The 17740-nt window shown below is 33.9% G+C and overlaps 1 protein-coding gene across 1 annotated transcript in view; it reads right to left on the reverse strand.

Annotated features, from left to right (window-relative positions):
- Positions 1 to 800: 800 nt before the first annotated feature.
- LOC100372137 (putative E3 ubiquitin-protein ligase HERC1) overlaps positions 801 to 17740 on the reverse strand; it is a 67663-nt gene continuing 50723 nt past the window's right edge. Inside the window, exons 49-71 of the mRNA XM_085507025.1 lie at positions 17441 to 17644; positions 16526 to 16656; positions 15799 to 15998; positions 15283 to 15436; positions 14546 to 14719; positions 13482 to 13754; positions 12604 to 12957; positions 12147 to 12272; positions 11473 to 11611; positions 10104 to 10285; positions 9167 to 9322; positions 8669 to 8791; positions 8376 to 8478; positions 7758 to 7927; positions 7314 to 7388; positions 6953 to 7040; positions 6300 to 6442; positions 5367 to 5536; positions 4792 to 5034; positions 4227 to 4479; positions 3463 to 3749; positions 2803 to 2974; positions 801 to 2331 (exon numbers count right to left, since the gene is read on the reverse strand). Of these exons, the coding sequence (XP_085363151.1) occupies positions 2146 to 2331; positions 2803 to 2974; positions 3463 to 3749; positions 4227 to 4479; positions 4792 to 5034; positions 5367 to 5536; positions 6300 to 6442; positions 6953 to 7040; positions 7314 to 7388; positions 7758 to 7927; positions 8376 to 8478; positions 8669 to 8791; positions 9167 to 9322; positions 10104 to 10285; positions 11473 to 11611; positions 12147 to 12272; positions 12604 to 12957; positions 13482 to 13754; positions 14546 to 14719; positions 15283 to 15436; positions 15799 to 15998; positions 16526 to 16656; positions 17441 to 17644 (4106 nt within the window). The 3' untranslated portion in view covers positions 801 to 2145. The remainder of the gene's footprint in view (positions 2332 to 2802; positions 2975 to 3462; positions 3750 to 4226; positions 4480 to 4791; positions 5035 to 5366; positions 5537 to 6299; positions 6443 to 6952; positions 7041 to 7313; positions 7389 to 7757; positions 7928 to 8375; positions 8479 to 8668; positions 8792 to 9166; positions 9323 to 10103; positions 10286 to 11472; positions 11612 to 12146; positions 12273 to 12603; positions 12958 to 13481; positions 13755 to 14545; positions 14720 to 15282; positions 15437 to 15798; positions 15999 to 16525; positions 16657 to 17440; positions 17645 to 17740) is intronic.

Consider the following 17740-nt stretch of genomic DNA (forward strand, 5'->3'; position numbering starts at 1 on the left):
TCAGTAGTACGTAACAATAGTTTACTGCATACACACACTACAGTAGTACTAGTATTTCCACGTGGTAACTTAAATATATGTCACAATGATTACTTGCAAGCCATGTTGATCATCTTCTAACGGCCTACATTTCAAGCATCATAAACATTGAAGCTTCATTTTTGGAAACCAATAAAACAAAACAAATGACTAATCGCACTACAAAATCATAAAAACAGGACATTTATAAAAAGCGATACAATATACTTTCATTTAGCATAGAACACCACCAAACTAATATACACAATCATCTCAACATAAAAAAACTATCACCATCAATGTGATAATGACATTATACCTACAATATTGGTCAATTGAATTATTAGTACATATTTACTATCAGTTTTACATTTTTGGAAATACACTGGTTACTTTAGGAATCGCTGTGAACTAACAGAAAACAAAGTCCATTTACTATTCATTCAAGACAGTTCAAACCTGATGATTCAAACCCACTATACATACACAACCAAAGGTTATCTGTAAAACATCAATCCTTTATACATGCTACTTTTGCAGTCGTCTGTCAATTCCGTTTTTGCATATGCAGACACATGGATAATGATAGCTAAACCAATAAACACATTTGTATCAAATCAGACAGTTCTGGTGTGTGTAATATTATCAAACATACTACCCAGTTCGTACCAATCAATGTACTAACAATGACTAACATTTTTAAAAGGTTATACTATAGTAAATTGATGTTGCTTTGTACCAGAGTACTAAAATGAAGGACACACACTTGACAAAGCAATGTGTACATGTAAACATAACAATCTTTATTTTAATGATGTCAAATATAATCAATATATTATTAATGCACAGAAAATTTTATAAAAACGCAGATTCTCAAAATGATTAGGACAAACAACATTCGCATTCACCGGGCAGAGTGAATATCAAATAATATGATTAAAAAAAAACAAAAAAACTTTAAAAAGAATATTTGCAATATTTTTTTCATGAAAAAAAATGAAATGCATTGGAGCTGTGCTGATACATTGGAGAAGTATTACAGAATGTTTTGCACACTATGTACTTAAATGTTCAAGTTTGCATTACAATGCACTGCACAACAGAACATACACATAAAGATATCAAGTCAGTTCTCAACAAACAGGATATTTAAAATAAAATTCAGAACGGCTAATTTTGCCAAGCATATTCAGTTAAGGAACTGATCTGTAATAATTGCATTACAGTATTAAAATATATTGCTGCCATTGTATCACAGCATCAATAAGTTACATATCTATATTTGTTTAAATCAGTATAGCAGACTATTTACAGTAAAGTATTATTATTACTTATGCGTTAAATCGTCTCCCCAAAAACCTGCTAAGATATGGCATATATGTATAGGACATATTATTTATTCAACCACATCATATTCATTTTTAGCATAACCATATTTTCTTTCAATCTCACTAAACTTCAACAGTGTAAAATTGTTATGTAATATATATCTCAATTTCAGTAATTTCTAATTAACATCACTAATCAATGCAAAATAATACTGTTGGTTAGACCACTCAGTCTATATATTAAATGGCAAGTAACAAAGATAAGCATCATAAAGCACAAAGTCCAGTTCTCTTTACTACTACTTAAACTTAAAAATAATAAAATAAACAGATTACATTTTGGTGTCTATAATGATTTTATTGAAAAGAAATTCCAAGAATACAAATCATATAAAACTTAATTTAAGTTAATTATGAATTATGAATCATGTATGCCAATCAGTAAAAGTTTTAGGTTCTAATACACACACAAAAATTAGTTTTTCAGCTGATAATAAATAAATAAATCATTCAATCATTTTTAAAGCAAACTAGAGCAGTGATGAAGAAAGAGCACCCTTAGTCAGGAAATATCTGCTGACTCCATGCATGATGTTGACTGAGGAAACTAAAAGTATCTGCTTTACTATATTCAATTAATAAATTATAACTGCTTCAGCATCAGTCGAATTTAGTACCATTAATGCCAGGTAAACTATGTATAAATAAATTGCAAAGGCTTACAAATCCATTCAAAACATAACAAAATTCTGTCTCAGGCTTCTCGCTATACATTTTTGATGATTTATTTGTATGGTGTCTAAAACTCTTCATCAGATAGAGCTCCAGTGTCAGTATTTCTTGATAGCATGTAGTTATCCATGTCAATTGATCTACAGTTGTTGATGGCATATCTTAATTTCTCAGCCATAACTGGCTGACTTGTATATGGTGGGATACGTAGTTGAAAGAAGCACGTCTGGGCAGTAGGTAGACCATCTAATGACTGCAAACAATATGAAAATGTCACAGATGTGCTACAACTGTTCAATGTATGTTTTATCATCACAAAGTGAAATTAGTACGATATATTGAAGATATATTTCCAGTCCTAACGAAACAAAAAAATTTTCCTACATGTCCCACATTACTTTTTGTGCCCAGTCAAATATACATAGTTTGAAATAATGAATATTTCACAAAATAGCATAACATACAAATGTGTCTGTACATTGGGTTCTCTTCTAATTTGAGTGACTAATACACCATATGTTTGAGAAACAATTTCAGAAACTAAAAGGCCACCAATCAGCCATCTTGAATCAGACCATAAAGTTAGTTTGAGTGATTTAACCCAATCTAAGCCTTCCATCCAAACTGCTGTCCACAAAGGGAACTAAACACTAAACATGTTCACTAAATGCAATTGTATGTAATTGCATGATCATAAAGTTGACTCAATATTTTGTATACTTACTCTATCCACTTTCATAATTTGAAATCTTTGTGAGATATCAGCAACATTTGCTGGTAATCTGGAACGTCCAGATACAAATCGCATGAATAGGATTCGTTCTTCATTAGTGAATTCCTCCAATGTCTGCCACAACCAGTTGACCAAATGGTGGTTTTCATCTATTTCACGATACCTACAAATAATATTACCAATGTCTCTTTGAATTTATTCATACGGTTGAATTTGTTTTCAATAAATATGTGGTTGTATATGATATTCCAAAGTCACCAAGGCAGGCCTCATATACAAAAAATTGTGAAAATTATGAAATTTTGGTTTATTCAAGCATCTTAACCATCAGGGAAAAATTTGACATCATGATTCCTTTTTTTATTCATTCTGGCACCAACCTTCATACAAGTATATGGGTTAAATAACCTATTATCTAAAATTTCATAAAAAGCAAATTAGTCTGGGAATATGTTTTCCAGACTACGATACCCACTTGAAATAAATTACCCAACCCCACACAGTGATCAACAGACATTTTATTTGGCTTGATGCAGTTATATGATCAGTAAGAGATGCGTATATAAATAGAAATCTTGACTAACCAACATTTGATATCGCATGGATCTGTATTTGCGTCAACTATTAATAGTAAATATAAAGGTGACTTACCTGACAACTTTTTTCAATACATCTATTGATATATGTGGCAAACCACAAACCATTTGTTCCAACTGCTGCATAGTTAATAAGGATAATAATGGTACAGGAACAATCCAGGACATTCCTTCTCTGACAGCAGCTACTTGACAATCCATTTCATGTTGTCTATAATAAAGAGCCCTGTCAACATAGTCTTTTCTGTTGTTGTAAGTCAACGGTAAACTTCTACCACCTGGTACAACAGGTACAAATCTACCATCAGCACTTTGACATTCAAAGGTGTACAGAGGTATTACCTGTGGGGATAGTTGATTGTCATGTTATTGACAAATAAATATTATTATAATAGTAATAAAACAATCATTTAGGCTTTGTCTTGTATTGTATAAAACAATATGTGCTTCTAATATAAGATAATGGATAATGAAAGTAACATAATCACTGGGGTCTTTGGCTATAACTGCACAGGAAAAGAGGGCAGGCGACGGCCACTTATTTGCTAGAGTGGTAAAAGAAAAGACAAAACAACATCCAAAGCCTGTTAACGAGCAAATATGAATGACAAGCAAATACAAATGTCTGTGTGTTTTTGTGCGCTTGTCTATGGGGGGTGTATACTCAGTGCACACCTATAATATACCGTACTAGGATCAACCCTACATGGGGCTCAGAGTGGATGGAAACCTGCCCATACATGATGATATATAAATGAAAAATAAAAATGCATGTAGGCTCTAATATACACACACCCTGTGCTACTGTACTATACTTGCCTCATGGAAATTTTCATCAGTGACTCCACTTTTATCAATATCTTTTATGCCTCTCAGAGTCTGCATAAATAATAGATCCACTTCATCTATATCATCTGAGGTTAATGGCATGCCACATAATTGTTTCCATACAATTGATGCAAGATGCAAATCTAAAGGCTTTTTAGTTCTAACTGCGACTCCAAATAGTATACCAAGAAATTTAAACATAGATAGATGCTCCTCAGTATTAGCCGATGGGTTCAACACAAACCTGTAGTCAAAGACAAAATGTTTTATTGCATAATAATTTTCAAATACTTTTTTTATAACCAATTGATCAATTCCAATTAAACTCCACAATACCTAAACACAAATAGTACAAAAACAGTGGACAATGCTGGACACTTTAGTTACAATGCCCGTCAGATCTTGAAATACATAAAAGACAAACAACTGAATGAATTATGGTTATATTCTAAATGGAATTTTGAATATGTAGGATGTAGTGCAATACAAAATGGTTGAAGCAGGCCTTACACTGTGACACTGATAAATGTAATAAATAATTAAATGTTCATCTAACCTGTCTCTATTCTGTCCAGCTTCTGATGAAGCATTTGGAGTTGGTATCAATAAAGGTACAATACCAGTCTGTAGCTCTTGACACATCTCAGTAATAGTGTCATCAAATACACCACCCGCATCATCAGCACCTTCACCAACTAGCTTAACTTTCCAAGCTCTAGCTGGTAGACGAAGATCAGCCGCTTTCAACTTGACAACTTGTTTTGCAATCTGCACAAAGATGGGCTTACATTTCCGACCTCTGAAATTATGATTGAGCAAATGTTTATCCTGATGAACACAAGTTTATACCAGATGTTGTTTGCTTGGGTACTGGGTAAATCAAGGATTTGAGAAGTACATTTTGGACTTCACAAGTTGAAATCCTACCTTTCATATACATGTACCAGCACAAGGTAATGCTACATCCAAATTACTGAAAAAATAGTTTTATAGCCTCTCTATTAGTTTTCCTAACATATCATTTTGGAGGATGACAGAATTACCACACTGATCATAGTGCCTTATCAAGTAAAATTTGTGTTGCCTCAACTGTGATAACACATTATTACATAATTGAAATTCGATACTCACCTTGTAGCAAGTCTTTTAACAGTTATTTGTGGTCCATAGTTCTTTCCTTGTACCATAGTTCTACCAACAGATCTAACCATTGGCAAAGTATAGACTCTAGGTGCCAACAGTGATCTCAATTGTCCATTTACAAGACCTGTAGTGCCTGCATTATGTTTACCAATATTTACCTTCAACATAACAAAATACCCAGGATCATAGTTTGTATTCATGAAGATTGCCTGAATATGAGAACGTTGCTCATTATAATACATGCCGGTTTTGCCAACGTGTTGTCATGATATTGTTGTTGACTTCTGATGTTGTATTATTTTAGAATTTAGTGCTCATTCTGTGCATATCACCTAAGGTTTGATGGGATTTGGGGATTGTGCGATTTCTGAGATTATTATTTGATGAATATGTGAGAATTGTGAGACCTATGTCATGAATATTTAAATATCAAATATTTTTTGCCCACAGTAACTTGGACAAGTCATCAAATATTACCATGCATATTAATTAATAACCATCAAATTTCTCATATTTTAGTATCATCACAAAAGTGCAACTATAATGACAAGATATTCATAAAATAATGAAGAATTCGGATACAAACAACTATTACACAAAAGCAGTACAGTATTGACTGATGTGTAGCGGAGGTTGATGCGACAGCTTGGTATAGGAAGCCCAGAGCTGAGCAAAATGAACTATGTTTTCATAAGCATTCACCATTTTAGTAATACTGTGTGATCATTCCATATTTGGAATGGATATTTCCTAATATGGTGAGATGCAATTCGCGCATAATGACAGATGTATAATAATAATGATATTTTACAAATAAGTATGTAAAGCCTGTTGTATATCATTGTTTTCCCAAGATTCCCAAGAAGACAGCTACATATAATCATTATCCATATCTGCAACTGAAAACAAAATGAACCATACCTGATGTGGAGTCAAGTTTAGCAGCCTCCATGATGAATAAATTAAATCTGAGAAATGATGTAATAGTCGTAGCCTGGCTCTCACAGAATCTACACTGCACTCTTTTAATGCAGTGAATTGGGGTGGAATTGTTTCAGGATGACCTAAAGCAGGAAATGAAATATGAATACCCTATAAAATGTCATGACATATGTTTGTATATTGCTCGTGGCAATACAAGAAAAATGGTATATAACTAATAAATAAAAAAAGAAAATGAATTAATAACACTATGATGATTTACAGGTGTTAACTTTTTCGATTAGCTTCCACCTGCTCACAGCGACCGCCTTTGTGCAGTCCCATTGCAATATAAACAAAACTGGATATATAGCGACCACCTGTCTAATGCGACCAGCGACCACCCTATTCACACTTAAACCTTTGTACAAGAACCACCTACGTTTCCATGAGATGGTCACAGCAAAAAGATAATAGCTACTTGTGAAACGCTAACAGGAAAGTGTTACTTTCAGATTACCAAGTATGCAATCTTTCAGGCTAAAAGGGAGGTATGGTATCATATGCATCATTTTTTCTGTCTTATAACACTTCAATCTCAAAATATTCACAGTGATAAACTTTTATCAAATGACTCAATTTGTTGAACTCACCTAATTGCAATGGTGCTGGGGTACCTGGTTGTCTTTTAGGTGGTGGTGGTGCTGTCCATGCAGAACTGTGAGTGCGTCCTGCAGAAATCTGTAAAAAATTTCAATTTATATTAAATTTAGTACTTAATTAATAAACATTTGATACTAACATCAATGACCAAATCAGTCAATTTTAATGTTAATTAACTACTACAGACTTTGAACTATTCTTCTATAATAACAGATAGACTTTTGAGTAAATACACACATTTCTAGATATGGCAATATTCACATTGTAAACTTTCAAATTAATCTTTGAGTTTTGTTGTATTTCCAACATATCTTGTCCCAATGGAATTGTCCACAAATATTGAATACTGACCTGTCTTATATTCTTTCCTTGTAGTGCACTGATCATGGTCGGTTCCCTTACTGAGTTTGTATGACCTAGTCCAAGCTATGTTGAAACACAAAAATTACACAAATGAATGACATAGTGCAGAAAATATATATAGCTTGAATAGGACTTTACCAATCAATACATGTGGAACAAACACACACAAAAGCAACTCAAGCAAATTAGATATGCTATATATTGTCCGCATTTATTTGAATTTGGTTCAAAATTTACCATATATTATATGGCTGGAACACATAACAACATGCACCATGGTTATCAAGGAGATTAACGTAGGCTCCATGGTATATTGCAATGATATACAAATAAAACAAAGAATCATTAGTTATAATGATTACACGGGTCGCATATCTAGCATTTAATTTGTAAAACGTACGCTTAAAAATATAGAAACAAGTCTATTCCTACCTGACCATCACCATTGCTACCCCAAGCAAAAACATCTCCACTGGATGTTAATGCAAGTGTATGTTCGGAACCAACAGTGATATCATCTACGTAATATCCGGATAAGCCTGGTACTTGCTGTGGTTTGTTAGTCGGTCTCCCTCTACCTTCTGGTATGCCAGTTAAACGATCTATTCAAGCATTAAGCATACATGAATGATAAACTTACTTGTGTTTTATTGAAACAAAACACTTTCAGAAAGTCTCAGGGTTTGCGCTAGTGTCTCAGCAAGATGAGTCTCACTTACAAAATTTTAAGAAATTGAAATTTGATCTTGGATAACTTTATCAGAGATTGGACCCAAGCTTGCCTGAAAAACTGGGTCCCTCTTCAATAATTGGAGTCCGGAAAGCAAAATATGGGGTTAACACAATTTGGATTTGGAGTCAAAATCTTACAACAAATAGAACTGATGTAACCATAAAATGTTGTTCAGTGCATGAAAAAATTATAAAATGCAAACAAAGTGTAAAAATATAAAGACAATTTTTTTCAGAGTTCAAACATTGATTTGTAAATCTAGAAATATGAGTACGGTAGCAGTACAAAATGAAGCAAAATGTTTTAATGCACATTACCTTGTCCAAATGTGAAAACTCTTCCATCTTTAGTGAGAGCCACAGTAAACTGAGTACCACAGCAAACCTTCTTGACTCCAATTCCACACAGGGAATCCACTCTCTAGAGAAAAGGAAATACATTGAATAAATAAAAACATTGAATATTTACACTAGTTGGAAACATTTTTTGAGATGCATGTATTGAGACCACAAGAAATGTAACAGCCAATAAAATTATATCATACTAGTAAGTTCTTACAGATATATCTGATCCAAAAGTTTGCCCATTTTCATCATCCCTTACTACATACCTGAGGTGATGACTTGGCTGTAGAATTGCCTTGCCCTAGTTTACCATAGTCTCCATCACCAAATGCAAACACAGTATTGCCATCAGCAGATATAGCTACAGTATGGTTCAAACCACATGCAACCTGAAACGCAAGTCAGAATAGTTTGAAAACAGTGTAGTTCCAAAACCAAAGAGACTGCTGTAGAGAATTGATGTCATCTTTGAAAAAACATCTACCACTATCCAAACTAATTTTGGAACTGATATAGATAAATGAAGAAAGACTGTATATGTCCAAGACTATGTACATGTATATGTATCAAATTATCAAAATTTCATTTCATCACAAATTGTTTACAATACATGTACACTTTTCCATAACTGGTTTAATACTGTATGAATGGTGTAGTTCTTATAAAATATATTCAGAACAACAATTTTTTTAAAAATTATAATCTGAAGTTATTGATCAATAAAATAAGGAAGGCTATACATAGTCTACATAATATTTACATACCTGTCCAATTGCCTGTCCATCCAAAGCAATAACTCTTTCCGGTATCTTCTTATTTGATGTATTACCATGACCTAGTCTACCATAGTCACCATTACCAAATGTAAACAATTTACCATCAGATGTTACTACTGCTGAATGCTTGAAACCACATGTCATCTGTCAAATCATACAGTAATAATAATTAACCCTTTGAGCGTCATTGTCAACTTTTGGCACAAGCAACAAAATGATTGTGTACAGTCTGTTTCTCCCTACATCAAATGTTCATAGAAATTGACAAACATTTTGGTCAAAAACTGAAAGCAATATCTGAAACTGTCAGTATGAACTAAAATGATGACCAAATATAGTGATAATTTTACCAAATGTGAAAATATTTGCATTGAATTTTCGGCGGAAAAAATATTTGGCAGTCAAAAGTTTAAGGTTCAACTTGATAATCACATTAGATAAAAACAGAATTTATGTTAGACAGAATGTAAGCCAGACAGGATAAATGTTACAGACAGTATACACATTCTGTATAATTGTCAATAAGTCAGAGAACTGTAAACGTTTGGTGACATAGTATAAAATTATACTTAGTGAATAAGTAGTAATGGTGTTCTGAAAAAGCCACCACTTTTAACCTAGAGCATTAAGAGAAGCTGATTACACTTTGAGTATTGACCAAACAGTAGATGATAACAGAGCTCACTGAGTCTGTTTTTCTGGTCTTTTTAGGTCAAAAAGATTGTCTGGATTACTGAGTTGGTCAATTTTTGAGTACAAGCCAATGTTGGTGGCGCTATGAGCCACTACCACCGTGATACTTTAATTAACACAATACCCCCGGTAGTATCCATACACTTGCTCACTGTAGAATATTCTCCATAACTATATTGTACAAGCTGGTTTTGTGACAATTGATAAATTAATTACTTTACACTCATATTACCTGTACTACTTCTTCTCCTTGTAAAGCTTCAACCTGTCTTGGTCTTCTCTGTCGATCACTATTACCATGTCCAAGTTTGCCATAATCACCATCTCCCCAGCTAAATACTTCCCCACTTTCAGTTAACGCCATGGAATGGCCATCAGAACCGCATGATGTTTCTAACCTAGTCACTACAAAACCTGACAATTAATAAGATACATTATCTAATTTATATCAATGTTAGTCAGTCTTTTCACAATGTTTAGTTGGTTACCAATGATAGCTTTTCAAACTTATACAATACAATAGAAAATCATTCTTACAAGACTGAACAAGTATTAGAACTGCAAAGATTTTTACATATGAACATTGTGGTACTGAATGCCCAGCTGTCAAAAATGCATACAAGCAAACAGAGCATTTGGATCTATGATATTTACTGGCTAATTCATAGTACACAATCCTATTAGTTGGACGAAATGACTTTTGCTCAACAAAATTGGCTATTTTTATATGCCAATAACTTTTATTTGAAAATCTTGCAGGAAGTGGCCACACTCAGATGCTATCAATCTACCTTGGTGTGTCTTTTTAAGTGAGAATACTAATTACATCTTTGAGTCTTTCTATGATTTTTTAGGGTGTCTTGTTTGTAGATTTTAATTTTTCTTGAATCTGCCAAAACTTTCTCCTGCAGCACCTGGCATGCCATTTTTCATGGTTCAACATCCTATGATTTCAAACAAGAATTCAAAAATATCATTTTTCACCATAAATGATTGTGGTTTTTAACAAGAAGTTGAAAATATCACTTTTTCAAAAATGACAAAAATATTCACCAAAATTAGAAAATTAAAGATATCATCATGAAATGAACAAATTTGAGAGTGGTCCACATGTAATACCTATATATGTAATATCAAAGCAATTGGACTTGTGGTTTTTAATAAGAAGTCGAAAATATCACTTTTTACCAAAAATGACAAAAATATTCACCAAAATTAGAAAATTAAAGATATCATCATGAAATGAACAAATTTGAGAGTGGTCCACATGTAATACCTATATATGTAATATCAAAGCAATTGGACTTGTGGTTTTTAATAAGAAGTCGAAAATATCACTTTTTACCAAAAATGACAAAAATATTCACCAAAATTAGAGAATTGAAGATATGATCATGAAATGAACAAATCTGAGAAAGGTCTACCCAAGGTACATATACACCAAGTATCAAAGCATTCAGGCTTGTAGTTTTCAAGAAGAAGCCGAAAAAGTAAAACATTGACACAGACGACAGACGCCGAACAATCACTCATATGATAAGCTCCGCTCGACAAAGTCGACAGCGGAGCTAAAAACTAGAGGTATTACTGGGATGTTTTACCTTGTAATGCTGATATCGTAGTGAGTGAATGTAAATCATCTGAATTACCCTGTCCAAGTCGACCATAACTACCTTCACCACATGCTGAAACAGTCCCGTTCGGATGTACCACAAACGTACAGTTTTGACCACATACAACCTGTTAACACAAAGTATGTAAAATGCTACATGTATATGTACGGATTTCTATGAGCAGTAAGTTACAAAAGTACTATGATGTGCATCCTGCATATATTTATTATAGAGACAATGGTTAGCTGATTAGCAGAACACAACACAAAAGATTACAGGTATATCATACAGAATATATCATTTTCATGCCATGGGGGGGTCAAACATTTTCTAACAATTGAACAACTTTTAGACTTCCCTGACACAGTTCAATTGTATGTATTCATGATCACTATTTTAAGAGAATACACTGTCCTTTTATGAATGTGTATGAAGGATGGTCCATTGCTTGTCAATTCGAATGAAAGTTTAAACTGTACATGATCACAAATCAAACCCTATCACTGAGTGTTTTTGAGTTTTTAATATTAAACATCTGTTTTTAATGAATCAAATGAATGACAATGACTATCAGTTATTTAAATCAACACTAAACAAAGATGCATTCCATGGATGAGAGTTTACCATCTCACTCAACAAGAGCTGTGCCTTATTCCGCTTACCTGTTGTGAGTTTGAGAACGATGATGTTAAGGAAGGTGAAGACACGCCTCTTCCAGTCTCACCTAGCTGACCATGTCTACCTCCACCCCATAAATACACATCACATTTACCACCAAGTTGCCAGTCCTATATCAAATAAACATTTTTATTTAGCAAACAGTCATATAGAAACGAATAGCTTTCATTACAATCTCATCTGCATTTGAATTTGATCAATCTATAACCTTAATCACAAAGAACGTTCCTTGATCATCATCATAACAACATATCACAAACAACAGTAAATTATAAAATCACAAAAATTCCTAGCTGCAAAAATCAAACATAAATGGCAACAATTATTTTCACCACATCGCAGTAAACATCACTAAATACATGATGAATGTATGTGCATGTATGTTAAATTGTTAGCTATCCTCAGTGAAAAAAAAAGTTGTACTTAGCAAGTATATTTTACCTCTGGTTTATGAGTAGCCCAAGCCATGATTTGTTCATCCATAGTTAAAGTCCATGCAGAATTATCTTTGGGCTGCAAGGGATCATCTTCATTCACAGGCTCTGTATTAGGTACTTTAAAGGTTGATGGGAAGGCTGATCGTCTAACTAAAGAGTCAGCTGATTTAACAGCAGTACAGAAAGATGCCAACCAACACCATTCAGGGACAGATGTGACATCATTAGGTCCTGGTCTATGATGTGGTGGATATGATGTAACACAGAGTACTTTGTCGTAGTTCAAACCTAAGGCGAGTGATGCCAAACACTGTAGAAATGCACTGTGTACCAACTGATCTCCACATAGTACATGGCTCTGTGAATAGATACCCAACATTACAAACAAAATTATTAGAAGCAGGCTCAATAGGCTCACCAGGATCAATAATCGTCATTGTGTGACAAATTCAAAAGCAGAAAAGCACTCAAAACCCAATTTCTCAGAAAGTTTCAATATTTTATTTATCATGATTTTATTATGATGATTTTCTCCACCAAGTGCTGCTTAGTAGCTGTGAAGAAAAAACATCCTTACAGGTAGCTGACTGAAAATGACACCAAAATTGTACCAAAATGGTGGTTGTAATCGCTACACACATATTCAGTTTTGTAAATGATCATAATGATGTCAATTCTTAAACATTTATGAAAGTTTAAACTGTGACAACATTTTATTATTACAGCAAGTAAACTTAGACATGTAATAAGGTGCTATTTTTTATTATCACATATTAAAATGTATTTGTAGACTGTTGTCACCATGTACATGTAAACATACTGCTCAACATTACAGATACACTTTACTAAAAAAAGAGTAGAGAAGAGTATTGGTAAACTAACCTTTTCATATATATACTGCTCTTGTAATATAATAGGTAATTTTTCCAGTAGTGCTTTGAGACAAGGTGCTTGATTCAAACCATATATACCTTGTGATTTCAATGCTGATCTAGCTGTAATCAACACTTTATTTCTATTATACCAGTCATTACTATAGTTCACCATGGTGACGTCTTTGGATCTGGCAAAACAACTGACTAATCCTGACTCTCCTGCCCAGCACATGTCTTGCACTCCACCATTACCAGGCAGAGTCTGAATTAAAGCACCAAACTGTGAAGACAAAAGTTTTTGTTGGATTCTGAATACAAGTATTTAAAAGAGTAGTAAGAGCAGTCACTGCTGCTTTGTGTTGCATGTTTGTTTTAAAAGGGCTGAGGACTTTTCCAGTCAAATGTTTTCTCATTTAAAACACAGTTGCTAGTTCAAAGATAAATGCTAGTCTGCATGCTGTTTTCTGTTGTAAATATGTTTCACACAGCAAATGTGTGTGTCAAATGATATAAACTCATGACCAACTCTTTTTTGCAGTATATATCACTTGAGGTGAAAATGTTAAATATTGAAAAAAAATAAATGTGTCTGGATATTTTCTATCAGCTACTAGCAACAGCAAAATGACAAGCTCTGTAAAAAAAGTCAATTTAAAGTGTACGGTACTTGAATAAAATCACTCAGTATTCTCATTTCTTTCTATTTATTTAGTCATCCCATTGTTTCCAGCTCATCTTTCCGATAAAGAGTTCCTTTACAAGTACTGATGACAGGAATATTTCATATCACAGATTGTTTGATAATGCCTCTATTCTCCGAACTAGAAATGATAGTCTCTTTTTCAAACAAAAAGTTTCAGACTAAGCACAGCTCTTTAGTGCTATAACACACAGACATCCATACTGCTATTACACATAATCAAATCAAATTAATTTGGCTTGCATTCAATTTGTGTCAATCATAGCACCACAATCTGAATATATACCAAGGGTTGGATTTGCATTATCACATCGTCAAAATGAATAGGGAAAAAAACGGCGCCCGCAGGTGATGTGGAGAGTACAACTCACCTGGAGAGACCACATATTGACCAATCCTTTACAACAACCTGTTACCAATACCATACCATTAGGATTGAACACAAGTTTAGTAATACAGCTTATATGACCTTTTAACATCATAACACATTTACACAATTGATCTTTAGCAAATACTCCAAAACGACGAGTTCCCCTTGTTCCTTTCTGTTGAAGTAATCAGAGAATGACGTAAGCGTCTCACTTGTAAGTCCATCCATAGTAGGGCATTACAATTAAAATATTTCTGTACGTAAAGTTCTAGTTTAAATTTCTGTATTTATCAGTAGAGAACAGCTTTTGTAACTGGAGTTAGAATCTGTGTACATAGTTATGATGAGGGTAACAAATTCATTGTGTTAGTGCATAGACCTTAGAAAACAGGTCTATGGTTAGTGTAAAGACTGTAAAATTTGCGGTTTAAAGCAACGCCTTCTAACCATAAACATATACCGCACTCAACCGCGTTAGCGCCCAGTGGCATAAACTCAGAAAATTATGATTTTTTAGAGGTGGGTGCTTAAAGTGTGCTGATGGAGGCCATTCCAATTCCTACAATTTTCATTTGTCATTTTCAGTCAAATTTTTTACAGATATGAAATCGTCACAATTCTGAACATTCTGCTTGAGCATGTTCAGTAACACATACATGTAGTCAGTATCTATTTTCATTGATTTTGGTGAGCCTTGAATGTCAAACTCGATGAAGAAATAAATTGTCGGAGTCATACCAGAGGTGAGAATGATTCTTCTCGTTCATGTTCAGCTTCAACAGTATGACCTTCAACGTTATACTGGTTATATGAATACAATGTTGTCGGCAGCTTAGCTGATGCACCAGGTTGAGGAATTGTCCACACACATGCTACTCCACTCTCACAACCACTGTAACAAATAACATTTAGTACTTTAGCAACAACTGTTTAATGTAGTAATCTTTGACTTAGGTCTGGTTTCAAGGGACATATTCAGCATCGTTATTAATTCTTGCAGGTTGTTCTCCCATCTGATATTGTAATACCGTAATTGTCAATTTGTTATTCACCCGAGAGACTACCATCCCAGGAAACATAGATTATCACGTACCTAGCACTGTAATACTTGTTACATGCCAACATTTGTTAATTGTGCCTGTTTCAGTAGTATAGTTTTCAAACCATAAAGTCTCAATTATAATGTAATGACTTTTATCCTTTAGTTAACAACTATATAAACAGAACTCGCACAAGTATATAAACCAAACTTACGTAGCTAGCATGAGGAGAGGCTCATCTCCTTTGCCGGGTGCTGAACACCAAGCCATTGTACCGGCAAATGATGTATGAGCCAGACAATAAACAGGTGACCAATTCTCTCCCAGTTTAGCCCAAACTTTGACTAACTTTTCATCAGCACATGTGGCAAGAAGATTACCAGTTGGGTCCCACTTCATACAAGATAAACCATTCTAAAATAATGCAAAATATAGTGATATTATGTGTGACTTGAACAGCAAAACAATCCCTGGTAAATGAGTTAATCATACAAGGTGTGAATTACTTTTATACTACTGTAGGTTTCGCTGAGTGCAGAAACTCAACTGTTTTGACATCTGGTTTCCTTTGTTTTAACACTTATTTTTTTTTATAAAATATGAATTTCATTTCACCATAACGACAGTGAAATGAAGATTATTATATTAATGTATGAGTTTGTTGCAAAGTTGGTATGTCAGGAAAAGAGCTAGTAGTGTCATGAAAAATTTCTGTACATCAGTGACGTGTTAAATCAGTTGGAGGGCAGACTGAGCAGCATGGAGAAAGACTCGATAAATGTTAATTGCTAAAGTTGTCATGCAGTGTTTATTAGAATTTTGTACTAATTAATTACATATACTTTACATGTGTTCTATATGCCACTTGTATCAAACACAACATTAAATAGTACCATTATAGCTGAAACATCGTGACAATAACAAAAATGTGGTTTCCATACCTCATGTGCATGAATTGTTTGAAGTGGATCAGGTTCATATGAATTCCTACTACAAAACTGTACAATACCATCACTGTAGCCAATGGCAAATTGTCGATCTTCATCATACCAAGCTACATGTGATACAGACACTGAGAACAGAAGGTAGGTTAAAAATATGTGAAATGAATTACCGGGGGTAATAGCGGACAAAAAAGCCACATACAGAGTATTCACCTATCCAGTATACCCCCCCCCCTCCCCAGAATTTAGTATAGAAGTCTATGGTTACTTTGAATAACAATAGAATATGTTAATCAGATATGTTCATTGTTGAGATAAATCTAAAATCAGATGTAAAGAAGCGGTCCTAAATCTACAATGTTCTAAAGGAACCCTGCTATCAATTTACAGCGCATGTTCAAAGTTGCATGCCGAACTCCCACTGACCCCTGTAAGCAACATAAGGGCTTTGGTTTTTTGTACAGTTCATGAGAAATTTCAGCCAAAAAAATCCTGAAATCAAATGTAGATCCTTTCCAAATGTATACAACTGATTACAATAATGAAAATTATGTTTGATTTGTTGATTGGATACCACGACCATGTTTTGTCAAGTACCATTGCTAGCTTCAGCGTTCCAATATTTATTTTGTTGCCAATTTGAAACCAACTGATTTTATCATTTCTCACGGTGACCAGTGAGGTATTCTGCATATAATATGAGGTGGCAATGCAACTTTGATAACAATATACAAATTCTGCTTCAAAGATGCCTATTAAAATCAGTTAAAAAAACAAATCTACATGTATGATGCAACCTCCTTTTCAAGTTGGAATATCATAATTTATGTCCAAACTGTGCAATAGTGTGGCAATCAGTGGTCATAATAAGTTTGTTTATCAACTGCACCACTCTGCATTATGACGACTCACCCCCTGTTCTGTAGCAGTGTTGCAATTCAACTCTATTGATAGTTGATGCATCTATAACTTCAATAATAGCAACAGATCCATCCAGTCTACCGACAAGTAGTAAATCCATGGTGGTGCCGACTCTACCTTCAAATAACGCTCTATGTTGAGGCCAAGTCATAGCTGTAACATAGTGAGGCTGGATATCTAAATGGCCACGTCCACCTAAAATAGAAAACAAGTTTTATACATAAATGTGACTACAGTTTTTTTTTTAACAATTACATTTTCACAAGACCTCAACTGAATAAACACAGCTGG

Source organism: Saccoglossus kowalevskii, chromosome 13, assembly GCF_978046115.1.
Source record: "Saccoglossus kowalevskii chromosome 13, keSacKowa6.1, whole genome shotgun sequence".
In the NCBI taxonomy this organism is placed as follows: Eukaryota; Metazoa; Hemichordata; class Enteropneusta; family Harrimaniidae; genus Saccoglossus; species Saccoglossus kowalevskii.